This window comes from Sus scrofa, chromosome 14 (assembly GCF_000003025.6).
Source record: "Sus scrofa isolate TJ Tabasco breed Duroc chromosome 14, Sscrofa11.1, whole genome shotgun sequence".
In the NCBI taxonomy this organism is placed as follows: domain Eukaryota; kingdom Metazoa; phylum Chordata; class Mammalia; order Artiodactyla; family Suidae; genus Sus; species Sus scrofa.
This window is the reverse complement of record NC_010456.5, coordinates 26,287,279-26,314,402: the sequence shown is the minus strand read 5'-3', so window position 1 is coordinate 26,314,402 and position 27,124 is coordinate 26,287,279. Positions and strand designations below refer to the sequence as shown.

The 27,124-nt window shown below is 45.1% G+C and overlaps 1 protein-coding gene across 1 annotated transcript in view; it reads left to right on the top strand.

Annotated features, from left to right (window-relative positions):
* The window catches only part of TMEM132C (transmembrane protein 132C), a 401,997-nt gene that overhangs the window by 297,147 nt on the left and 77,726 nt on the right, over window positions 1-27,124 (top strand). Inside the window, exon 4 of the mRNA XM_021072420.1 lies at window positions 23,646-23,829. Coding sequence (XP_020928079.1) covers window positions 23,646-23,829 — 184 coding nt within the window. The remainder of the gene's footprint in view (window positions 1-23,645; window positions 23,830-27,124) is intronic.

Here is a 27,124-nt window from a genome sequence, read left to right as displayed (position 1 = left end):
CTGCTGCAGTTGGACTCTTGTTGCACCCCGGCAGGAACTCCTACTTTTTTCATTTTTCACAGACCTCTGTGTGTCCAATAAATGAACAAAGGATTGCCTGAATGAATGAGCAAATGAATGAACGAAGTTCTGTCTGGTTTCCAAAGCTGAACCTGGGCTCCAACTGGACATTCCCCAGAAGATTTCCACTCAATAAAAGACATGCTTTCCAACCATCAGGATGCCGATGAAAGAAATTGGCAGGGGGCACACTCCACCCCTGAGGCTACAGATTGGTGGGATTTTGAGATCCTAATGTATATAGCACAGGGAACGCTCTCCAATCTCTTGTGATAGAACATGATGGAAGACAATATGAAAAAAAGAATGTAGACATATGTGTGACTGGGTCACTTTGCTGTACAGCAGAAATTGACAATGTTGTCAATCAGCTAGGCTTTACAATCAAAAAAGAAAGAAAGAAAAGAAATTGACAGCCTCAGGAAGTGCCGAGCTCTGTCTCAGCTGGAAACGCGGACCCAAGGCAGAGGGGTCACCTGTCAGGACAGCCACAGAGGGAACACCTGTGCAAGGGATGAGAGCCGGGGGCTAATACCCAGCACCCCCCCCCCGGAAGCAAGAGCTCTGAGACCCACTGGGTCTTTTCCCTTGCTGACCATTTAACGTCAATGCCATTTGTCATTCTCAAGGATTGAGAGGTCAGGGCCCTTCAAGGAGCTCTGAGGACCAAGTTCCCTTTTGTAGCAAGTCTGGCTCTGCCACGGGGACACTGATGGTAGTCACGGCAGCTCCAAAATCCTCGAGTTTCCTTCCCCTCCACCCCTCCCTCCTCCTTCCTTCTTCCTTCTCCCTCCCTCTCCCCTCCCCCTCCCTCTTCCCTTTCCTCCCCTCCCTTCCCCTCCCTCTTCTTCCCATTTCCACCCCTCCCTCCTCCCCCTCCCCTCCCCCTCCTCTCTTCCTCTTCCCCTCCTTCCTCCTTTCTCTCCCACCTCCTCTCTTTTCCATTCTCTTTTCTTAAATGAAAATAAAAGAAAGATCTCTTCCCTCAGGACAAAGCTTCCAGCTTGGTGCTTTTTAAAATTGCTTTATTTATTTTTAATTTTTTACTGAATTTTACTTGCTATACAATATGACATAAGTTACAGGTGTACAATATAGTGATTCACAGTTTTTAAAGGTAATACTCCATTTATACTTACTACAGAATATTGTCTATATTCTGCATGTTGGATAATATACCCTTGTAGTTTATTTATTGTGTACTTAATAATTTGTATCTCTTAATTCCCTACCCCAATCTTCCCCCTCCATCCTTCCCTCTCCCCATTGGTAACCACTAGTTGTTTTTCTATATCTGTGAGTCTGCTTCTTTTTTGTTATATTCACTAGTTTGTTGTATATTTTAGATTCCACAGATAAGTGATATTGTATAGTATCTGTCTTTGTCTGGCTTCTGTTAATATGAAAATCTCTAGGTCCATCCATGTTGCTGCAAATGGCATTATTTCATTCTTTTTTATGGCTGAGTAGTATTCCATTGTGTAGATGTACCACATCTTCTTTATCCATTCTTCTACTAATGACACCTCTGTGGCTTCCATGTCTTGGAAGCCTGGTGCTTTCAATGTTCAGGTCATGAAGGGTGTGATGCTGATCCCACTGTGCAGATTGCACTCTAGATACTTTACCAACGTTATACTGTTTAGAAAACAGAATTCAGGTTTTTACATGGACATGTCTGACACCTGTGTGGAAGTTGGAGTCTGGCAGATCTGGATTCCAATCTTGCTTTACACAGACCTCATAAGCTCTATGTCCTTTTTCACTCTGTGTGAGCCTATACTACCATCTGGAGGGCTGGGAGAGCCAACATGCAGTCAACCCCTGTGTACTACCTGTGCACCGTAAATACTGGTCCATGTCTTTTCGCTCATCTAATCCACCTGTTTCTGATTCAATGGGCAGTTTTTGGAGAGGAAACCTATCAAGGTGGTTCAGGCAAACTATTTTCCACTTTCCTGTTCTCAGTGCATTTTAATTTTCTCTCTCTGATAGAGTGTTTCATGCTTGTCTAAGAATCATGCAAAGGGTGCTGGCTGGTGTCTTAGGAGCCTGGCTTCCAAACCATGGCTCTTCCGAGGGCTAGAGGAGGGCATGGGGCTCCTGTTTGTATTTCCAATAGGAGTCTTGCTCTGAGCCTGTGGTTGAGAAACAAGAAAAGACAAAGAAATCCAGCCAGGTGGCCAGCACGGGCTGTCCCAGCATGAGCTAGATCCCAGGGTCCCAGGGACAGATGGATGGATGGACAGACGGCTGGATGGAGAGAGGGAGGGAAGTCAGGAACTGACAAACCAAAACCAGGCAAACTCTTGGAGAAAAGCAACACAGAAGTCAGTTTAGATCCCATCCTTGCTGACAGAGAAGGTCTGTTGAAAGCAGACACACAAAGCCCAGAAGCTAAAAAGGAAGGGGAGGATACTGTTGGTTCTATACAAAAGGAAATGAAAACTTACCCCTTCATAGACCTAGACAAAATCCAAAGACAACAAATGGCTGCGTAGGACAAATGCTCTTGCAGTCAGGTCATGAGAACATGGAATTCAGCTTGACTGACCAACCACAGTCATAGGGAAAACCAATGCTGGGGGAGATGGGGGGGGGGTCCACAGCCACCTACTCAAGAGGTCACGTTCCAGTGCATCTGTTAAGAGAGAGGGAGGGAAGGAGGGAGGGAGAAAGAGAGAAAGAAGGAAAAAGCAAAAAAGAGAAAGAAAGAGAGAGGAGGGAGGGAGAGAGAGAGAAAGAGGGATGGAAGGAGAGAAAGAAAGAAGGAAATGAGGGGAGGGAGGGAGGAAGAAAGAGAGAAAGAAGAAAGGAAGAGAGGGAGGGAGAGAAAAAGCAAGAAAAGCAAAAAAGAAAGACAGAAGGGAGGGAGAGAAAGAGAAAGAAAGAGGGATGGAAGGAGAGAAAGAAAGAAGGAAGTGAGGGGAGGGAGGGGGAAGAAAGAGAAGAAAGAAAGAAAAAGAGAAGGAAGGAAAGAAAGAAAGGAAAGGGAGGAAAGACGGAAAGAGGAAAGGAAGGAGTCTGGCCAAGTGGGGACACTTCTCCTTGCTAACAGCTTTGGTAGCCCCTCTGGGTCAGAACATCATCATTCCCCAGGTTACACCGAGTCACCCGCACGGTTTGGCACCAACTCCCAGCCAGGTCCCGACAACTTGGGAGGCCAGGGGCAAAGGAGAGTTACCTGTGAGGTGATGCTTTAGCCAACACCATCTGCTGAGCTTATTCAGGGCTGGGTCACATGGTTCCAATCCACGATGAACAGTCACTCCCTCGACGGCCTGTTTCTCATCAGTCTCCCTACCTCCCCTCCTGCCCCCCAACATAATTACTCCAGAATGCAACCTCCAGGAGAAACAGGGTCTTGGTTTTCTCGCTGCGGTGTCCCTGGTTCCTCAGAAGTCCCCTTTGCATCGTGGAAGCACCCAGTAGCTATTTTCCTGAAAGGATGCGTATCACACAGCGCACGTGTCCAGAGACCTCCCAATCCCACACGTGGGTCCCTCGACCACAAGGCTGGGAATTGGAGAAAGTAAAAGAAACAGCTGTCGCGGCTGCTTTGTCGCACTTGGCGCATGAAGGCTCTGGGATTGAAACAATTTTTCAACCAGGATGATGTTTCCTTTGCCAGTGTGAACATGGTATTATTCGATTCCCCACAGCCCTCGGTCCAGGGAGTCGGCCTAAACGGAGTTGACTCTAAGATGAAATTGCAGCCTTTAAACTGATTTCTCAAAGGATGCGGTTCATTTCAGCATCTTTACTCTCTCTCTCTCTTCGGGCAGCTTCCAAGACACCTAAGAATGGCTTTTTCTAAATTGGAGGTCTCCTTGGACCGTCTCAGCTAAATAGGTACGACTCTGGTGGCTTTGATGTGAAAAATCTGCATCCGCTCACTCCCCCCACCCACCCACCCCAGCCTGCCATTCCCCATCATGGCTGCTGGAGAGGGACCAAATTTGGTCCTGGCTGCATCCTTCACATCTGAGAAGGGAGAGAGCTGCTTGCCAGCAAGCATTCCTCTCTTACGATGGGTCAAAATCATCAGTGAAACTGGAGGGAAAACCTTTCTCCCCAGAGAACAGAGTGGGGAAACAGTGTTTTGATCCTCCGCTTACTTTTCCATCGCCTGCATTTTTCCCTGATATCCGATTCTCTTGCTGTGTATGATGAAGTCTCCCAGGGGAGACACTTGTTCATGGCATCTGCCTGCCTTTCAAGCCAGACCGCCTTGGTGTTGGAACACGAGGAACCATTTAGAGATGAAAGAGTTTGGATGTGGCTTCCAGGTAACTTGAGGAAGGCGGCGGTGCCTCCAGATTCTGGCTTCCCCAAGTGCTGACGTCTGCCTGATCTGGGATAAACACCACTGTGTCCAGAGTGTTAAAAACATAGCACGGAGATGATCTGATGATTTTCCCTCCTATTGCACAAGGGGAAACTGAGACCCAGGGAAGAGCAAGGGTCAACCAGGTGTCTTGGTCAGGGTTGTAGCTTGCAAAGCAAGAGAAGCTGAATCTGGGTAAATTAAGCCAAAGGGAGTGCGTGACCCAGTGTGGGAGGTCACAGGATCAGAAGAGACAGAAGGACGGACCTGGAAATGGGCAAGAACCAGTGAAAATAGTAATCAGAGCAGGGGCTTTGAGGCAGAAAGATCAGCCAGAGTTGGCCAGAGCAGTGAGCTAACTCAGCCATTCCTTCCTTTTTCTCTTTGCAACATTTGTAGTCAAGGTCCCAGGTGCCTGGTTAAGCTACATTGGCCATATAGTGCTGGAAAGAAGGATTCCACCAGTTCATCTTTAAAGGGGGGTTGGGGTGGGGGAGATAAAGACAAGAAGTTAACCTCCCACCACAGCTCAGTGTGATAGAAGGAGGCACTTCTCCAAAAGGAAACTGCCATGCTATTAAATTGGGCGGGTACAATAGCTAAGACATGCAGATAACCTAAATGTGCATTGTCAGAGGAATGGATTAAGAAGACTTCAGACTATACTACAAAGCAACAGTCGTCAAAACTGCATGGTACTGGCACAAAGACAGACATATAGATCAGTGGAACAGGATAGAAAGCCCAGAATTAAACCCATGCACTTACAGCCAACTAATCTATGACAAAGGAGGCAAGACTATACAATGGAGAAAGGACAGCTTGTTCAATAAGTGGTGCTGGGAAAATTGGACAGCCACATGGAAAAGAATGAAATTAGAACACTCCCTAACACCATACACAAAAATAAACTCCAAATGGATTAAAGACCTAGATATAAGACCAGACACTATCAAACTCCTAGAGGAAAACATAGGCCAAACATTCTCTGACATAAACGACAGCAACATCTTCTCAGATCCACCTATCAGAGTATTGACAATAAAAAGAAAAATAAACAAATGGGACCTACTCAAACTTCAAAGTTTCTGCGCAGCAAAGGAAACCCTAAACAACACAAAAAGACAACCCACAGAATGGGAGAAAATCTTTGCAAGTGAATCGACTGACAAGGGTTTAATCTCCAAGATTTATAAACAACTTCTGCAGCTCCATACCAAAAAAACAAACAACCCCATCCAAAAATGGGCAGAAGATCTAAACAGACAATTCTCCAAAGAAGACATACAGATGGCCGAGAAACACATGAAAAGATGTTCAACATCACTCATTATTAGAGAAATGCAAATCAAAACCACTCTGAGGTACCACCTTACACCAGCCAGAATGGCCATCATCCAAAAGTCTACAAACAATAAGTGCTGGAGAGGGTGTGGAGAAAAAGGAACCCTAGTATACTGTTGGTGGGATTGTCAATTGGTGCAACCACTGTGGAAAGCAGTATGGAGATTCCTCAGAAAACTAAACATAGAACTACCATTTGATCCAGCAATCCCACTCCTGGGCATCTATCCAGAGAAAACCATGACTCCCAAAGACACATGTACTCCAATGTTCATTGCAGCACTATTTACAGTAGCCAAGACATGGAAACAACCTAAATGTCCATTGACAGAGGAGTGGATCCAGAAGATGTGGTACATGTACACAATGGAATATTACTCAGCCATTAAAAAGAATGAAATACCAGCATTTTTAGCAACATGGATGGACCTAGAAACTATCATGCTAAGGTGTCTCAGCCATACCAATATCAAATGCTTTTGACACCAATATCAAATGCTTTTACTGACATGTGGAATCTGAAAAAAGGGCCGATGGAACTTCTTTGCAGAACAGATGCTGACTCACAGACATTGAAAAACTTATGGTCTCCGGAAGAGACAGTTTGGGGGGTGAGGGGATGTGCCTGGGCTGTGGGATGGAAATCCTGTGAAATTAGATTGTTATGATCATTATACAACTACAGATGTGATAAATTCATTTGAGTAATAAAAAAATGAAAAAATAAATTAAAACTGCAAATAAATAAATAAAAGAAGACATACTGTATATAAATACCATAGAATACTACTCAGCCATAAAAAAGAACAAAATAATATCCTTTACAGCAACATGGATGCAACTAGAGATTCTCATACTAAGTGAAGTAAGTCAAAAAGAGAAAGACAGATACCCTATGATATCACTTACTTATATGTAGAATCTAAAATCGCACAGATGAACCCATCTACAGAACAGAAACAGACTCACAGACATAGAGAACAAGCCTGTGGTTGCCAAGGAGGAGGGGGAGGGAGTTGGGTAGATTGGGAGTTTGAGGTTAGGAGATGCAGACTATTCCATTTAGAATGGATAAGCAATGAGGTCCTGCTGTACAGCACAGGGAACTCTATCCAATCACTTGTGATAGAACATGATAGCAAATAATATGAGAAAAAGAATGTATATATATATGCATAACTGGGTCACATTATTGTACAGCAGAAATTAACAGAACATTGTTAATCAACTATACCAAAAAATTAAAAAAAAATAAATTGGGGGTGATATTGGAGAACTATGAAAGGAGAAATAGCCATGACATCAGGGCTGTTGCCATTTCTTTTTTTGCCTGGCCTTTTATTTATTTTTTAAATTTTTTTCCATTATAGTTGATTTACAGTGTTCTGTCAATTCTACTGTACAGCAAAGTGACCCAGTCATACACACACACACATATATATATACACTCTTTTTCTCACATTATCCTCCGTCATGTTCCATCATAAGTGACTAGATATAGTTCCCTGTGCTATATAGCAAGATCTCATTGCTTATCCACTCCAAATGTAATAGTTTACATCTATTAACCCCAAACTCCCAGTCCATCTATTGCCATTTCTTGATTCCTGATCCGGTATTGTGTCATGTTGGGTTGCCTCTTCTGTGGGTCCCGAGGCTGTGGGAAGCATGGCTTGAGGAATCCGCCTTCCCCTACATGTAATGTGACAGCTCCATCATACTTAAGCATCACTACTCATGAGCTCTTCCTACTGAAAGCCATTCGTTAACATGGATTTAGTCAAATACCTTATCATCCCCACAGTACAAGCCACTTGTGTAGCTGAGGTCTTGACTCTTGCGGATGGAGGTGGTTCTTTTCAGCTCATCTTTTTTATACCTTTAAGGCACTTAATAAAGGCTTCCCCTAAACTGGAGTTGCCAAGCGGTACAAATACACTTAGTTGAATTGAGAGGGGATGGTTTTGCAAGGAGGCTCTTCCCCATGCCTGTCTTTGAGACACGGAAGGGCCTCTGAAAACTAAGGAAGGCTTGTAAGGGCAAGCTGGACTCCTAGACAGTGTTGGACTTCCCTGTTGAGCAGTGACAAATCGCAGATGGTTGAAGGATTATTGCATTTCAACAGTCCACCTCCCAGAAGTGAGTTTCCTTCTTCCTACCTTTTCTTCATCTTATGTTTTCTTCCCTAAGTCAGTTTAACCAGTTGGAGGTGTCCTTTGGGCATGCTGCCAGTCAGTGTTTCTAGGAAAGAACAAACGCTAGTTTACAGGATGGTTGACTGACGCAAATCATGATGCTATCCAAGGATAACGAAGCTGGAAGCTGCAACAGAGGAACCTATATTCTGATAAAGATTTATTCATCTCCTCCTGTATAACCAGGAATTATTCTAGACATTGAGGGTTCAACAAAGACCAAAGACAGAGAAAGTGTCTCATCTCCAGAAATGTACATATTAGTAGGGAAGACAGAAACTGAGCAAAGGAAAACCAAAACTATCTTCAGTAGTGATAAATGCATTAATGAAAATCGAGTCATGTTTCTGGAGGGTTGGTATTGGGGGAATATCTCCTCGAGTTATGCGTTCAAGTGTTTGATGATGTTGGCTTCTATGCTAAGCGACAAGAAAGAGTCAGCCATGCCATGAGCAACCAGAGGGAACAGCAAATGAAAAAGTGGGAAGGAGGTTGGTATGTGTATGGAGCAGATAGGAGGCCGGTGCAGCCAGAACACAGTGATCAAGGGAAAGGAGGCAAAAGATGAGATCAGAGGGAGAGGATAGGTCCAAGGAAAGGATGTCGGGTTGTGTTCTAACTGTGACAGGAAGCCAGATGGACTTGAAGGATGCACATGACCGCAGGAGGTGTGTCTTCTAGAGAAACTCCTCTGACTCCTGGGAAGAAAACAGATTGTAGAGAGTCAGGAGTAGAAGCTGGAAGAAGAGGCAACCCCAGTGGTCCAGGAGAAAGGTGAAGAGGGCTTTGGAATAAGGGGGTCTCCATGAAGAGAGAGAAATGAACTGACTCAAGATATATTTGGATCCAGAGCCAATAGGACTGAGGGAAGGGTTGGAGATGGGGAGGGAATGTGGGAAAGAGAAACTACATTGTTTGTAGTTGTTGGGCTTGAAGGCTGGGAGAATGATGGTACCACTTACCGCAGAGGGGAAGACAAATGACCTAAGGATGAGCATTGAAGCAGCAAATCCTGTTTAAAGAACTGGAACCCTCAGGGTCCAGGAGAACATCCCTCCTCTTGAGCCCCGTACTAAGTGGCAAAGAAGACGGAAAAGATGAGTAATTTCTGCAGAGTCACATTGATGCTTCTCTCCCTGACCGCCCCCATTCACTCCCTCAGAAGTACTAATGGAGCCCTCTCTCCCTCACTGCTGTTCCCCCTCCCCACGCTGCCTCTCTGTCCAAGCCCCCAGGACTCTCCTCTGAGATTATCCATTTGCCTCCTCACTGCCCGCCCCCAAGCCACTCTGCACGCAAAAGCCACAGGGATCATTCTCATCTGCAAGTCTAATCCATGCTTTTAACCCACTAGCACCCCCGGCCCTTCAGCTGAAGCTCCCCCATGCTCCTGGGCCTTCCTCTGCGTGCTGGGCACTCTCAGCTCTCACACTCTTTCTTCAACTCTCTTAGAAACCCAGCTGGGGGCTGAGCCAAGAACAACTGTTCCCCCAGGCTCATCCACCTAGCAGGATGCCTTCTGAGCTTGTGCTTTTTTCCTGGTGAGAAAATGTTATCAACTATAATGGAAAAAATAAAAATCATTTTAAAAATGCTGTGCAGTAGAAATTGACAGAACACTGTAAATCAACTATAATGGAAAAAATAAAAATCAAAAAAAAGAACATATTTACCTGACAGTCATTAAGACTGTTTTTAAAAATTCTAACGAGGGAACTTCCTGCTGTGGCACAGTGGGTTAAGAATCTGACTGCTGTGGCTCTGGTCACTTCGGAGGCTTGGGTTCGATCTCTGGCCCAGCACAGTGGGTTAAAGAATCCAGTGTTACCACAGCTGCAGCTCAGATTCAGTCCCTGGCCCAGGAATTTCCATATGCCTCGGGTGCTGCCATTAAAAATAAATAAAAGGATAGGATAGGATAGGATAGGATAGGGTAGGGTAGGGTAGCGTAGCATAGCGTAGAATAGAATAGAATAGAATAGAATAGAATAGAATAGAATAGAATAGAATAGAATAGAATAGAATAGAATAGAATAGAATAGAATAGAACAGAACAGAACAGAACAGAATAGAATAGAATAGAATACTGGAGTTCCTGTTGTAGCTCAGCAGTAATGAACCCGACCAGTATCCATAAGGATGGGGGTTCTATCCCTGGCCTCACTCAGTGGGTTAAGGATCCAGTGTTGCCCTGAGATGTAGTATATGTCGAAGATGCAGCTCGAATCCCGCGTTGCTGTGGCTGTGGTATAGATCAGCAGCTGCAGCTCCAATTTGACCCCTAGCCTGGAAACTTCCATCTGTGGCAGGTGCAGCCTTAAAAGGAAAAAAAAAGAATAGAATATTAAAGGAATGAGTATGAAATACCTTGATCACCACATCCACCACTGGGCAGGATACAGAGTGTTGGCCCAGCCCTGCCCTTTCTGGCCTCTAGCTTGCTGCCCACATGTTAGGACGTGTCTATAACTCAGCCTCATTGCACTCCAGCTGGTCTTTCAGGCCACAAAAGATCTCCACCCAGGATGTCCCCTCTTCCGAAGTTGTCCTGCAGTATTTCTTCTGGCTTACACCCACTCCTTGTTCAGGTCTGAGCTCAAAAGTTCCCATTTGGGGAAAGCCTTCTCTAACCCTATTGGGTAGTCATCCTGATTTCAGGAATTGTACTTCATTTTTTCCTCTCGTAGCCCTCAACATACCTTGCTGTAATTGCCCACCTCTCTGATCCTGCAGTAAAACCAGGTTCAAGGAAGGACCTTGTCTTTCTCCCTCAGCGTAACCTAGCACAGTGCCAGGCTTGAAATAGAAGCTCTTTAAATGTCTGTTGAATGACCACTGACACAGTGTGTGGCAGAGCCAGAACCTGCAGATTCCCCAGTGCATGTGAGTGCTGCCTTCTGCTGAGCTGCTGCTGTTTTTGTAGAAGTTCCGCTGGGAGTGTGTGCTGGCTGTTTGCCTCTTTGGTCTCAAATCCACTCCCTGCCCTTTCCCTCACCCTGTGACCTTGTAATAGAGATGAACAAATCTGACACCATATTAGATTTGTTCTTTTGACTTTAGCCTGACTTTAACCTTTGTGCTCTACTGCCTGTGCTTAGTCATGCAGGCCCTTCAACCTTTTGTAAAATAATCTTGCCTAGAGCTTGAAATATGCAGGATAGCCTGACCATGACCTGATGTTAACAGAGAATAACAGGAACATTGTGATCTGATGGTGACCTGACCTGTGTGGACAGCTACAAGAACAAAGGATCCGACTCCAAAATAGTTTGCAACAACCAACCATACCCCTCCCTCACCTTGCCTTTAAAAGGGCTTTGCCGAAAGCCTTTGAGGAGTTTAGGCTTTTTTTTTTTTTTTTTTTTGGCCTTTTTTTGTCTTTTTCCGGGGTCACACCCATGGCATATGGAGGTTCCCAGGCTAGGGGTCGAATCGGAGCTGTAGCCACTGGCCTATGCCAGAGCCACAGCAACTCAGGATCCAAGCCATGTCTGCGACCTTCACCACAGCTCACAGATCCTTAACCCACTGAGTGAGGCCAGGGATTGAACCCTCGACCTCATGGTTCCTAGTCGGGTTCGTTAACCACTGCGCCATGATGGGAACTCCAAGTTTAGGCTTTTTAAGGCTTGAAGCTCCTGTCTCCTTGCATGGACCTGCAATAAACCTTTCTCTGTTCCAGATGCCAATGTTTCTGTATTGTTTGGGCTCATTGGCGTATTGGCCTTGTATTGACGTCACGTTGGGTATGTGGACTTGGATTCAGTAACAACCTCTCCAGACTACATTTTCCAGGATCCCTCACCAACCAAATTATGATGACGTCTAGCCAGCGGGTTGGAGGAAAGAAGTCAGGGTATTTGCTGCCCTCTCTGTTTCCGAGGATGTCTCAGGATATCCTTGGATATCCTTCTCTTTGGCTCGTCTCCTACTGGGCAGCTCTTCGACTTGGCTGCAGCTGTGCCCCTGTGACCTAGCCCCTGGGGTCACCAGCCCCGCTCTTTGTCCAGGAGGGAGGAGTCTCTTTCCCATTGATAATCTCTGGTTTCTTCACCATCCCAGTTTCCCTCTCTGCCCTTCCAAAGCCTTTATAAACTAGAATTAAATCCCTTCCACAAAACTACCTGGCACAGGCTATTTTCTGACTGCTGACCACAGGGTAAACGGTGCCTAGCAAAATGATCCCTTCCAAGATCTGGTGGATAGCATTGGGGAACCCAGGCCAGAGATGAAGTACTGGGATGCTGGAGGCTGCCTTGCCATTTAGGCTGTGGATGGGACTGTCATCTTTCTGATGCCAAGTTTGGTACAAGAATAAGGTCTCTGTATTTGAAGCCATACCCTTAAAAAAACTAAGAATCAGTTCTCTTTTTTCCCCAGTTTTTTGGGGATATGATTGACGTACAGCCCTATATGAGTTTGAGGGGTACAGCACAGTGATTGACTTACCCACATCATGAAACAATGACTGCACTAGGTTTATCCAATAGCCATCATTTCATATAGATTCAAAAGCAAAGAAATAGAAAAAACAATCCTACTGTACATCGCAGGGAACTGTGTCCAATCTCTTGGAATAGAACATGAATGAGAAAAAGAATGTGTATATGTATGACTGGGTTCCTTTGCTGTACAGCAGAAATTGGCACTACATTGTAAATCAACTGTATTTTAATTTTAAAAATTACAAAAAAAGAAATAGAAAATGTATTTTTCCTTGGAATGAGAACTCTTAGGATTTACTCTCTTAACCACTTTCATTTATAACATACAGCAGTGTTAATTATCTTTATTACACTTTATTATCCTAGTATGTATTTATCTTATAACCGTTTGTATCTTTTGACCACCTTCATCTGATTCCCCCTCCCCCAACCCCTGGAAAAATAGTTCTTCTTAACCCTGGCTTCACATGGGAATACTCTTGGAAGCTTTATCAGAAAAAAGAGGAGTTCCTGTCGTGGCGCAGTGGTTAATGAATCCGACTGGGAACCATGAGGTTGCGGGTTCGATCCCTGCCCTATGCTCAGTGGGTTAACGATCTGGCGTTGCCGTGAGCTGTGGTGTAGGTTGCAGACGCGGCTCGGATCCCGCGTTGCTGTGGCTCTGGCGTAGGCCGGTGGCTACAGCTCCGATTCAACCCCTAGCCTGGGAACCTCCATGTGCCGCGGGAGCGGCCCAAGAAATAGCAACAACAAAAAAGACAAAAGACAAAAAAAAAAAAATATATATATATATATATATATATCCAGACCCACCACAGACCAGCTGAATCTGAAGAGAGGCAGGTGTTTTTCAAAAAGTGTTGGTATTTTGCAAAAGCTCACCAAGTTAGGCTGTCGTGCAGCTGGGGATGAGGTCATTTAACAGAAGGGCAGAGATTGTTAATATGAACTCTTCCAGAAGGGGACGATATGGACCCCTATACCCAGAGAGAAGTGATAGAGCATGAATTAAACTGCCTTCTCAATGCAGGCAGAAGCCCGCCTACTTGTGAAGACGCCAGGGCAGCCGGATGCTGCAAAGGAACAGGGAACCAGAGCAAAGCAGCCCCAAGACACACTACTTCTGTGTTTACTCTAGTCAGTCTCCTCCCTGTGTCTTTGGCCAAATAAATGGGGAACTGATAACGGGCTGTGGGAACTCTAATGGAGATCTGTGGACCACAGCGCCTTCACTTCCATATCTTGAATACCAACGCGCATGCCCAACACAAGACAGTGTCTTGGGAAGTGTATGATGGATGGATGAATGGATGGACAGTTTGGGTGCTGAGCAGAGCATGCTTCTGATTTCTATTTTAAAAGTAAAACTTCCCTGATCCCCTCTAGTCCTTTTAGTTTTAGCAGCTCCTGCTGCCACAGACATCCTTAACTCATCAATTACAGACATTAACTGTAAATTATACTTTTGCATAGTTAATTCAGCCTCTTCATTATGTATTTAGTGGTGCTCAGCAGGCATAAAATTCAATAGCATGCTCTGGAGCGGGTCCAACTTCTGTCTTCTGTGATATTTTGGAAAATGCGAAGTTTTAGGAGTGGACCTTGGAGCGTGTCTTTCCTGGAAGGTCTCCAATGGGCTCTGCTTTTCGCTCCTCTCTTGGAAGGAGTTCAACCCTTCTGGAAAGGCTGATAGCCTCAAAGGCTGCGTCTGCCCTGCTTCTCCAACTAAGCGAGGACTCTTTCTTCCTCCTTGAGTTGAAATGAATATTAACTTGACTAGTGGCAGGAAAGAAGAGTGTGAATATCAGGGAACCCAGCTCCAGGAGCAATCACTCATTCATTATTCATTCGACAAATATTTATCGAGCGTCTCCGGAGGGTCAGCGCCGTGATGATTCACAAGGATACCACAGTGAACAACACAGTGCCCTTGGTCTCATGGAGCCTGCCGTGGAGAAAGGAGAGGGGCAGATGGTGAATGACCCCATGCATATAAATGAATAATGTGTTGTGTGATGATATAGATCAAGTGACTGACTGAGCCATGGATAACAGGGGGAATGAAGCGATGGCTGGGCCTTGGTGATGTCTCGGGAAAGGAAAAGCAGAGGCACTGAAGTAGAGGGATGCTTGGCAGCTTGAGTCATACTAAGGAGACCAGAGTGGAATAAACTAGAGAGGAAATGGTAGAGAAGGAAGTTGGTGAAGTGGTTGGGGAGAGGGACTTGGTATTCTCAAGAACTGGGAGATGGGAATTCTGTTGTGGCTTAGTGGTTAACGAATCCGACTAGGAACCCTTGAGGTTTCGGGTTCAATCCCTGGCCTTGCTCAGGGGGTTAAGGATCCGGCATTGCCGTGAGCTATGGTGTAGGTTGCAGATGCAGCTCGGATCTCGAGTTGCTGTGGCTCTGGTGTAGGCCGGTGGCTACAGCTCCGATTGGACCCCTAGCCTGGGAACCTCCATATACTGCGGAAGTGGCCCTAGAAATGGCAAAAAAGATTAAAAAAAAAAAAAAAAAAAGAACTGGAAGATGAAAGACTTTCTAATCCTGGGGCCAGACTCAGAACAGTTCAAAAACCACTGGCTCTGCCATATGCAACTTTCACTAACAAAGGTGGTTTATTTCCAGTCTGTGAATCCAGTGTGCAAACCATGCATACACAACTCTATTCCTTTATCTGTTGTTGCATTCAAAGTCTTCCTGAAAACCCCATTCTACTTGGTAGCAGAGAAGTTTGTCAGGTTAATTCCAAGTGGGCTAAGGCATTTCAGCTTTAAATTCAGTTGATTCCATCTTTTGAGCTCTGCCTCATTATCCTCAAGATTGACCCAAGTGGGAAGGATGGTGCCTTTGAACTCCAAAGGGACCTTAGACCTCCAGAGTCCCTTCCTCATGGCTTTAACCATAGGGTTACCATCTGATGTTGGAGCATGGTCACGGTTCAGCACTGGTGTTCATGAGGTTTCCATATTTCCACTTGGTGTCTTAGTGCACCATCCTTGACATCTTTTCCACCCATGCGCCTCTGCAGGAGACTGAGGCAGGTTCTCCCTCTCAGCTAATTTTAATAAGCTTCCCTAGAATATATAGCCCCTTTTCAGAGGTGAAAAGGCCACTGCTTTCCTGTACCACTCAGACCTTAGGAGGCTGGCAAAGTGGCTCTAGGGTCATTTAGGAATCCAGTGAAAGACGTGTATCAGTCAGAACCATCATCAGTTACCCAGATCTGTGTAACAAACTGACTCAAGCTTACTCTCTTCAAACTACGGTTATTTCTCAATAAATGGATATTTTCTGGGCAATTCCTGTTTTTCCCAGGCACGCTTCTGGAGCTATAGCTTGGGACCAGAATGTCCGGGCTTCTCTCTCTCTCCACATGATCTTACATCTGGGCATCTTCACAGCCCATTTGGATCTGAGGGATAGACTCGGTGCTTTCCCTCTGGAGTAGGGACCACATGACAGCACTGGGAAGTAACCACGTGGCTGAAGAGCCTGCTGGATGGTAGGGGGGGTACAGGCTTCTTCCACCTGCCTCTCTGAGGCTTTCTAGCAGCTGCACTTCCTCAAGTGGGACCTCATTTAGCTAAACTTTCAGCAGCTTGAGAATTGATATATCATACATTCCTCATATGCCGGGTCCATGTAAGTGCATGCAGTTGAGGAAACTGCAACCTGCAAGGAAAATAAAAGTGAGCAGGAATGCATGAGCACAACTGAGCCTTCAACTGTGTGGCAAAGGATCCCTGGCGCCACCGTGGGGAACTGTCACACAAGAAGATTCTAGAACAACTGGAACCTTCCATGATCTTTCTCCTCACATATCAAGGACTCCACTTGGTCCATGGTTTTATTTGCTTATCTGAGTCCATCTCATCAACCCATTTCTTTTATTAACTGTATTAGCTGTCAACGTCTGCACAGATATGTGCCAGGCTTCTAGAGCGTGTTAAACAGGCCTAAATATACACACCTTCCTGCAAGACCAGAATATATAGCCCCATTTCAGAGATGAGGAAATTGAGGTCTTGAGTGCATGAGAAACATGACTAACGTCTCAAGGCCAAATAATCTCTGGGATTCATATCCAGAACTTTGGCTCCAAAAACATATGCTCACCCCACTGTGCTGAAGCAAAGAAATGTAAGTAACAAGACCTGGTCTAGTCACATTCAGGGGCAGAGCTGAATGCACACTTGCTCTCTGGGCGGACAGGGAGAGGGACGCCTAGATCAGAACCAGGGACCTAGGTAAGCTCTTATTTTTTCCCCACCTTCTGTGTTCAGCAGATCCCAGGACACACAGCCTTAGGAGGACAAAGATATTCAAGTCCTGCCAGGTTATTGAACAGAAGAAATACTGTAGCAATAATAAAAGCTCTCACTTGATGGATAGTTGTTGTTGTATGCATTAAGCTCTACATATGTTATACATTTTATCCTTGCAACAACCTCATGAGGGTGGCTTATCACAGATCAAGAAACCAATTTTTCTACACATAAAGATAGTAGTTCTTAAACTTTACTGCATATTAGAATCACCTGAGACCTTTCTTTCTTTTTTCTTTCTTTCCTTCTTTTTCTTTCTTTCTTTCTTTCTTTCTTTCTTTCTTTCTTTCTTTCTTTCTTTCTTTCTTTCTTTCTTTCTTTCTTTCTTCCTTTTCCTTCCTTCCTTCCTTCCTTCTTTCTTTCTTTCTTTCTTTCTTTCTTTCTTTCTTTCTTTCTTTCTTTCTTTCTTTCTTTCTTTCCTTCCTTCATTCTTTCTTTCTTTCTTTTTCTTTTACTTTTTATTTAGGGCTGCACCTGCAGTATATGGAAGTTGCCAGGCTAAGGGTGGAATAGGAGCCACATTTGCCAGCTACACCACAGCTCATGGTAACACCGGATCCTTAAGCCACTGAGCAGGGCCAGGGATTGAACCCAAGTCCTCATGGATTCTAGCTGGGTTTGTTACCGCTGAGCCACAATGGAAACTCCAGAATCACCTGGGACTTTCTTAGGAATTCCAGTTGTCAGATCCCATTCCAGGCTGATAAAAGTAAGATCCTGGAGTTCCCATCGTGGCTCAGTGGTTAACGAATATGACTAGGAACCAGGAGACTGCAGGTTCGATCCCTGCCCTTGCTCAGTGGGTTAAGGATCTGGCGTTGCTGTGTGCTGTGGTTTAGGTTGCAGATGCGGCTCGGATCCCGTGTTGCTGTGGCTCTGGCGTAGGCCGGCAGCTACAGCTCTGATTCAACCCCTAGCCTGGGAACCTCCATATGCCGTGGGAGCGGCCCAAGAAATGGCAAAAAGACAAAAAATAAATAAATAAATAAAAGTAAGATCCCTGGGTGGGGGGGACCCAGACAACATAATTTTTAAAGCCCCCTTACCAAGTAATTCCAGATTGTTACCAAGGTTGAGAACTAACAGGTTAAATAACCTGCCCCATATCCCATATCCCACTCCCACTAAATAGCAAAATCAGCAAGTGTATCTTATTTCAGAGCCCATAGTTGAAACACCTACCCATACAATTGCTGCATAGACACTAGGCAGCAAAAAATAATAATAATTTAGAAGCAAAACACTTGGTGATCACAGAGAGAGTGAAAAAGCTCTAAGGGTTGCATCGGAGCTGTAACTGCCAATCTATGCTAGATCCTTAACCCACTGAGCAAGCCAGGGATCGAACTCATGTCCTTAGGGATACTGGTCAAGTTCATTACCACTGAGCCACTGAACTCCTGAAAAAGCCCTGTTTTTTATAGCAGTAAGGTTTGACATTGACCACACATTAAAATCACCTGAGCTTTAAAAATACTAACAGAGTTCCACCTCTTGAGATTATGATTCTCTTGGTCTAGGGTAGACACAGGTATCAATAGTTTTTTTTGTTTTATTTTGTTTTATACTCCCTAGGTGATCATAACATTCAGCCAAGGTTAAGAGTTCCCACTTTATAGAAGGGGAAGGCTCAGGTTACTTACTTCCTTAAGGGTTGCAGTACCCCTTTGAAGCAATGTTGTTGGCATCGATATGATTTTCAGTAAAGTACTGTTTTCCTCATCCCTCCACGTTCACCTCCTCCTATAAACTTTTAAGCTTTGGGGACTGGAATAGAGAGGGAAGGGAAAGAAATTTAAGTTTGAACTCAATCTAATCCAAGTGCATCTGAAAACTGGGCAACCTTCAAAGGCTTTTCTCCTCCCTCTGCCCTCCACCATTATCCTGCAGGCTGAATTCCTTCCTGTATGCTAATTGCAGAGAGCAGGGATGGAAGAGGTGCCTTTCGCGAACAGACCAGATCCTTTCTCACTGTCCTGACATATTGGATGAGGGCTTGTGATCTCCGGTCAGCCAATCAGATATGCCCGCTCGGCACTTTGAACATGGGATTAGTGGTGCAAAGAACCAAGGACAGTGGACGGTTCATTTTGGCATCAGCAGTGGTGTCACATCTAGAACTTGTTTTGTCCAAGGTGCTCACCTTGTAACTTTCCTTTGTTGCTACTCATTCTCCATGTCTTTTCTCCATACTTTCTAGTAATTTGGAACCATGTGTTAAGTTCCTATTTTCTTTGCTCCTCAGCTCAAGGTGTTTTCTGTTGCTTGAAACTTGCAGCTCCAACAGTTAGGATCCAGCACCACGGAGAGCTCCGGAGATAGTCAGGGCAGCTGTGTGGACATTGGAGTCCATAGGACTATCTAATAAAGCTCTTCCCAGAGGGGATGTATGTGTCCTTTTGCCTTCATGAAACACACATGAAGTGAAATGAATAAAACAAAGCCTAGACCAAATGATTCTGTTCTCTGGGAGCTGCTTCTCTATTACAAAGTTGATTTCTTCATTTTGTTAGTCTCATTTCTTTCTTCAGGCATTAAGCTGTCAACAGTGGTTGATGACTTTGGAGCCGAAATCCCTTACACCCTAGAGGGGGGAGGGTAAAGCCCTTTTGGCTTCTTAAGATACACCAAGACTTCATTTTCTTACAAGAGAGCGTTCAATAGCTAAGAGGTTTGGTAAATTGAGTTTCCAGTGGTCCAAACTTTATTGTGACTATTGGGGGAATTGATTTGCTTTTGAGTAAGAGCCTTTTTTAAGCCAATTTTGAAAATTTCTTTCAAGAGTTACTGCGATAAATCTCCACTATTGATTTAGCACGTGGTGGTTCTTGGGTGCTCTCTGGAGTCACTTAAGTGTTTAAATTCCTCTCTTTACTACTCCAGCAATATCACAAGCCCCATATAGGCTGGCATGGAGGGCTATTCGTCCCTTCAAGGCAAAGCCTTTACAAAGATCTCAGTTGGCTCAGAGAGAGTAGGAAAGCAATGACCATAGACAGAAGAGCAGACAGACATCTTTTTTTTTTTTTTTTTTTTGATCCCCATCTGCCAGCATGATGTATCAGGCCATGGTATCATGTCTGACAGGAACAGCTACCAAGTCAGTGCACTGTATACAAATCTGAACACATCCCAGCTCACCATGAATGGGAGAGAATTAGCATCTATAGTCTGGCTTGTTTTCAGGGATCTCCTGCACCAGCCCTATATGGGCATATTTTAAAGGTGGCTTTAATGTTGAATCTGAAGTCACAGAGAATGAACGAAGTGCCAGGTGTGCTAAAAACAGAAAGAGCTCACATTTATTTGACGTTCGGTGGCGCCAAGTTCTGTCCTAAGTGCCTGAGACATAGTCGCTCGTGTATTTAATCCTCATATCAACTCCATAAAATTGGAAGGCTTTGAGTTCCCACTTGGCAAATAGGGAAAAGGGGACAGAGCTACCCGAAGTAACCTGGTGGGTAACTTGCAGCTCAGGAGGTCTGTTTCAAAGGTGACAGCGTATGAGTCATGACACTGACTATGTTCCCTTTAAAGAGTCATGGGTTATCTTTTTGGTTCTAACCACTAACCTCCCTCCTCCCCTTTTCCACTTCCTTTCTTTTCCATTCTTTTTCATTTTTTTTCTTCCGGGACCCACCTGTGGCATATGGAAGTTCCCAGGCTTTGAGTTGCAGCTGCCAGCCTATGCCACAGCCACAGCAGCACTGGATCTGAGCCACATCTGTGACCTACACCACAGCTGTTTGTTACCACTGAGCCATGATGCAAACTCCTCTTTTTCATTCTTTACTAAAATACTTCTTGGGCACCCAACATTTACACCATGTAATGCTGGATCTGCTTTTGTGGCAGTAGGAGTGATTTGGAGAAAAGAGTGTATTAAAAACCAACTCTGGCCCCATGGCCCGCACTGTCCCACCCTCTTTACACTAAGTGTTCTGAGGGCCACAATTTGGGAATCACCACACTACATCACCTTTAGGCCAGGGTCTTCAACCTCAAAGATGGGGTAGGTGGAAGGCACATTGCAATTTCTCTAGCTTTATTCCCAGTGTAGGCATCCCTGTGGGCCCATGATGGGATCTTTGGACAACTGGATTTCTGCCACAAGCAGTTCTAAGGAAAGTGATTTTTTTGTTGAATAGAGCCTGTCATGGAACCAAGCAGCTACTGGATGTTTGCAGAGAGTTCAGCCAGTAGCCAGCTCTGCTATAGACAAGGAGATACCAAGGGCAGGTGTTCTTGCTAAAAGGGCAAGATTAAACCCCCTTGAAATGAGGGATGTCTTTAGCCCAGTGAAGAGAGAGCCTGGCCAGAGCATGTGGAAAGGATTCCAGGACTTAAGTTGAGCACCCCCAGATCCCTGCAGGCCTTAGCTGCTGGATCAAGAACACCAAGAAGTCACTTAGTTTGGAAACACTCCAGGTTCCAAACACATCTCCTCATTTTCCAAGAAAAAGAATTCACGCTTGAGCTTGCACAGACCATGGCTTGAGTTTCCAGACATTGGATTTGTTTTCCCTCCCAGAGGGACATCCAGCATCTCATAAATCATTATTCTCCAGGCTCCACTTCCAGACCAAAGAACGAGAAGGAAGATTCATAAGGCTTTGGTTGGTACAGCAACCTTGCTTTTCGTCACCTCTTTCCCCAGCCTCTGGGCAGGGCTGAGGGTCACAGGGTGAGGAATTAGGGTTCTGGCTGCAGGGCAAGCCCTAAAGATAGCATGGGTTGGTGCTTAGCTGATGATCATCCCCAGCAAAGGGAAGTGTTTCTCCGTCGCTCTTCACAGTGGTACCATGATACACTTGGGATTGCAGGTTTTGCAGGTTTGGTGTTTCTTTCTTGATGTGCTATGGAAAAATCTCTCTCAATTCAGCTACTAGGTGGCCTTCCTAGTAGCTACCAGTTGAGATAGGACTAACCATTGACCCACCACTTAGAGCAATATTTCAGCCTAGAAGCAGAACCCTGGACCCCCCTAAAACCCACCTGGATGCCTGGGATGCCCTTTCTTCTCGTTTCCACCAATATTGATGCTTTTATTTCAAGAGCTCCAGAAATCATCTCCCATTTTCCCTTCTCTGACCTCCTCAAACAAGGGCTGGCCAACTTTTTCTGGAGAGGCCCAGGTGATGTAGACCTTAGGCTTTGCATGCTCTACACTACCGGACATCATTACTCAACCATGTGCTTGTAACATGAAAGCAGCCCGAGATAAAATATAAACAAGTGGGCAGGGCTGGGTTCCAAGGAAACTCTTTACTAAAAAAGCAAGAAGCAGGATAGATTTGGCTAACAGACCGTGTTTGCCCATCTCTGCCCTAGAGAAACTCCCCTGGTGTCTTGTAATTTCATACTCAACCCCCAATCAAATTAGAGGAGAGTGCTGTTGAGAATCTGGGGTGGGGAACTGGGAGAGGCTGCGGGCAGCTTGCTCTGCCACTAACTGGCTGTGTAGCTGTGAACAAAAATTATTCCCCCTTCTGGGCTTTCACTTTGTCATCTGAAAATGAAATGTTTGGACTATTGGTTCTTCCCCAAGCATCAGAAGGCCTGGGGCAAGCTCACTAAAAATACATATAGTTCCTACTGCAAATAGAGGGTATTGATCAGATTTCTTAGTGGGCAGACATCAGAACCCCTTTAGCTAACCAGTCCTTCTAAAGAGAAGAGGTTTCTGGGAGTTTCCTGGTGATCTAGTGGTTAAGGATCTGAGATTGTCATTGTTGTGGCTTGGATTGCTGATGTGGCACAGGTTCAATCCCTGGCCAGGAAACCTCTGCATGGTGCAGGCATGGCCAAAAATCAATAGACTAGAATAGAACAGAACAGAACAGAAGTAGAATAGCATATGATAGGGCAGAGTGGGGAAGGGTAGGGCAGAATAGAATAGAATGGAATTAAATGAATAGAATAGAATAGAATAGAATAGAATAGAATAGAAGTAGAGTTGGGTAGAGTAGGGTGGGGAAGAGTAGGGTAGAGTGGAGTAGAATAGAATAGGATAGGATAGAAGTAGAGTAGGGTAGGGCAAGGTGGGGTAAATTAGGATGGGATGGAATGGAATGGAATGGAATGGAATGGAATAGGCAGAAGAGATTTCATTAAAGAATACTAGGCAGTTCCAAGAATCTCTAGGAGACCCATTGAATTGAATGTATTTACTACACAGCCAGGGATAAGTCAGACAGGGATGACACACAGACCAAAACAAACGCACAAACAGATGACCAACTCTGCAGAGGACTCCTGCAATGGCAACATCCTTTGGCAGAATAATACAAGAGTCTGGATAACAAACATCACCACAGCTGCCCTGGAAGAAACAGGATAATACTAAACAGAAAATCCTAATTCCCTTCCCAGCTGCTGCTTCATAACCCACTTCTACATCTATGTCCCAGAGAAGTGGCCCTGGCAGGGGGAAGCTCAACTTGAAAGCTACATCTAGCTGCAAGGGAGCCTGAAAATGGACTTTTATGCTTCTCAGCCTCTGTAGGACAGGAGGATAAGCTAGGAAGGGGTTGAAAGATGTTGAGTTAGCTGCTTACAGTATCATTGCAACTGACAAACTTGAACTTAAAAGGAGTCCATTTAGTTCAAAGTCATCCAGGTTCATGGTGCATGAATGAGGCAAAGTGGATTAACTCATTGTCTGAAGATCTGGTCAAAGTCATTCCAAGACACTCATCCATACATACACTGATGCTCAATGCTGAAGACTCTTTGCCCAGATCCTTGACCTCAGCTGCTATTCCACCCCAGCCACCCAGGTCTGTCGCTTGGAGTGGGTGACAAGTCCCAGGTGCTATGCCTGAGAGGTGTTTGCTTTGTCCTTATATTCTAGCTATAATTGTGCAGAGGCCAGGAAGAGGAATCGAAAGGTCCTTCCACCAAACAAAGACAGTTTAAAGCTATTTTCTTTTGTCCTCTTCCAGAAGCAGCAGTTCATTCAACGAGGTTGTGCAGATGAACTTTGAAATCGCCAGCTTCAGCAGCCTCTCAGGGACTCAGCCCATCACCTGGCAGGTTGAATACCCACGTAAGGGAACCACAGACATCGCTGTGTCTGAGATCTTCATCAGCCAGAAGGACCTGGTTGGCATCGTGCCCTTGGCCATGGTAAGATTTGTGCGATCCTGCATGCTCCCACATTCAGCTGTCGGATGGCACCCCTGTGTCCTTCCTGGCTTTACCAGGATGTTTGCTGCAGTCATTTTATGGGGTGTCTGTGTGCGGAGTGTCCCATCTTCCTACACCTTGGAATGGCTACCTTCGTTGATCCGGCCATTCCCAACTTCAGTTATTTTAATGCCAGCTTCATGATATTTGCCTTTTCCCTTTACCGAATTTATCATATGGACTTACTTTCTCTTCTCTAAGCCTACTCCAGTTCTTTTTTTCTTTCTTTTCCTTTTTTGTAAGGAATCTTTAGGCCGCTAAGTAGATTAGGATGAGTGTAGTGTGGTATCCTCCTGCTATAAATAACCCCAAAATCTAGGTGCCTAATACAACATAGATTGTTCTTTCTTTCTTTTTTTCCCCCCCATTTTTAGGCCACACCCACAGCATATGGAAGTTCCCAGGCTAGGGGTCAAATCAGAGCTGCAGCTGCCGGCCTAAGCCACAGCCACAGCAACACAGGATCCCAGCCACATCTGTGACCTAAGCCACAGCTTGCAGCAGTGCTGGATCCTTAACCCACTGAGCGAGGCCAGGGATTGAACCCGCATCCTCATGGATATTAGTTGGTTTCTTAACCTGCTGAGCCACAATGGGAACTCCTGTTTTCCTTATAACACATGGCTTAAATGGTAGAGGGCTTGTTTCCATGCAGTCCCTCGGGGACCTAGACTGACAGGTACCATCACCTTGTAGTTAAAACATCAGGAACACGTGGCCTTCTTGGTTGCAAAGACAGTTGAACAGTCAGTCACATGCAAGCTCTTCTAAGCAATGGCCTACAAATTACATATGACACTTCCACACACTCCTTTGGGCAGAAAAGCCCTATCAGATTTCAAGGGGGCTGGGAAATGGGTGCAGAGGAAAAGTTAGATGACTGCCTGGGTCTCTGCCTCACTACCGGATAAGTCAACATATGATTGACACAAATAGAAACAACACAGATACAGTGCACACAAACCCTGTTCCCAACTTCTAGCTAGACCTGCGTAGCTGGAAACGAGGCAGGAAGAAAGTGGTAGGAGTTCCCACTGTGGCTCAGTGGGCTAAAGACCAATGTTTTTGTGAGGATACAGGTTCGATCCCTGGCCTCGCTCAGTGGGTTAAGGATGCAGCTTTGCCACAAGTTGCAGTGTAGGTCACAGATACAGCTTGGATCTGGTGTTGCTATGGCTATGGCATAGCTACAGCTGCAACTCTGATTCCACCCCTGGCCTGGGAACTTCCAAATGCCACAGATGCAGCTTTAAAAGAAAGAAAAAAAGAGAGAGAGTTGTAAAGGGCTTTATCCTGTCATGCTCTGGACCAGGGCCATGCCTGTGCTTGTGCACAAGTGTAAAGACCCTCTTCTAGGAGATGCAAAGAGGGTGGCATTTCAGAGGCACAGGAAGAGGGTTCTGAAGTGTAGCTCGAACTGTCTTTGCCAGAATTTGCCCTCATAGACATGGAGCTTGGCATGGATATTCTAAAACTAATTTCTGTTTGGCTTTGGAATAAGCAGATTTCATTGACACCAGGTTGAGAAATATATCAATTAGAATTCTTTGAGTTACATATGACAATAAACCCAACCCAAATTGTCTTAAGCACAATGGAATTAACCAGCTAACATAAATTAAAAAGTCTAGAAAAGTGTTTATGTGCATATAGGTCACCTGATGATACTTCTCAGGTACAGATTCTCATTTAGGAGGTCTGAGTTGGGTCTTTTTAAAGCTCCTAAGTTATGCCAATGTCGCTGATCAGCAGACCACACATTAAGTACCAGGAAGGCAGATGTGCAAATGATATCATCACGGAAGGTGTTTTCTCTCTCTCAACTTTGTGTCACTCTTGGTTAGAGTCACTGTCCTGAAGACTCTGTCCCCACAGTGGCTCCTGGCAGTGCCATGCTGACATAGTCACAGCATCACTTCCAACAGGAAAAGAGTGAAAGACCCATTGCCAGTCACCCATGCAAATTCCTGGGACTGGCTCTGATTGGAACTGATTGGCTTGGCTTGGGTCACGTGTCCGGCCTGAAGCCAGTCACAGAAGCCAAAAGGATGTGATGCTCTGATTGGCCAGGCCTCTGGAACAGCTCCCCCTGGAGCATGTTCGGAATCAGATTGAGAGCTGGTAGGCATGGTGCATGATGGGAAAAAAAATCTGTCTTCCCCTGACAGAGGGGGACTGGAAGCTAGTCAGACACAAACAACAGATGTCCATCACAGAAGGTATTATCAACCACAAAGATTTGTTAATACTCTGAGGCTAGAGAATAACTTGTCTTGACTTTACATGTCCTAGAAAAGGCATCAACAAGCTATAGCCTCTGGGCCAGATTCAATAAGCTGACTGTTTTCATACAGGATACAAACTAGGAAAGGTTTTTTCCTCATTTTCAAATAACTGCTTTTTTTTGTTGTTGTTTTTTGGTCTTTCTGCAGCATATGGAGGTTCCCAGGCTAGAGGTCTAATCAGAGCTGTAGCCGCCGGCCTACACCAGAGCCACAGCAACACCAGATCCGAGCCTCGTCTGCGACCAACACCAGAGCTGACGGCAATGCCAGATCCTTAATCCACTGAGCGAGGCCAGGGATCCAACCCAAAACCTCATGGTTCCTAGTCAGATTCATTAACCACTGAGCTATGACGGGAACTCCATAAGTAGGTTCTTAATATGCTGTATTTTACCTTTTCGCTCACAAACCCTAAAATATTTTCTATCTGGCCCTTTAGAGAGAAAATTTGCAGATCCATGTCATAGAATGTCAACATCAGTTCTAAGGTATGTGTGCCTAGTTCCTACCCAGCCTGTTTCAGAAAGATAAGACCTCCAGATACTATGAAAAGCAAAGTCATTATAAGGCTATGAGTTATTATTTTAACCATACTTTTCAAGGGACCATGAGAAAGCCCTCTTTGAAGCAAGGTATTATTATTGTAATACCTTTAAGGTAAAATGAAATGACTGCCTAGGGCACACCCAGAATCCTTTTGTTTGCAAATAACAGTAAATGAATTCAAACTGGCTTCATCCAAAAGGTCATGGAGGAGTTCCCTTCGTGGCTCAGTGGTTAACTCTCGAATCTGACTAGGAACCATGAGGTTGTGGGTTGGATCCCTGGCCTTGCTCAGTGGATTAAGGATCCGGCGTTGCCATGAGCTGTGGTGTAAGTTGCAGACGCAGCTCGGATCCTGCGTTGCTGTGGCTGTGGCTGTGGCCGGCAGCTACAGCTCTGATTAGACC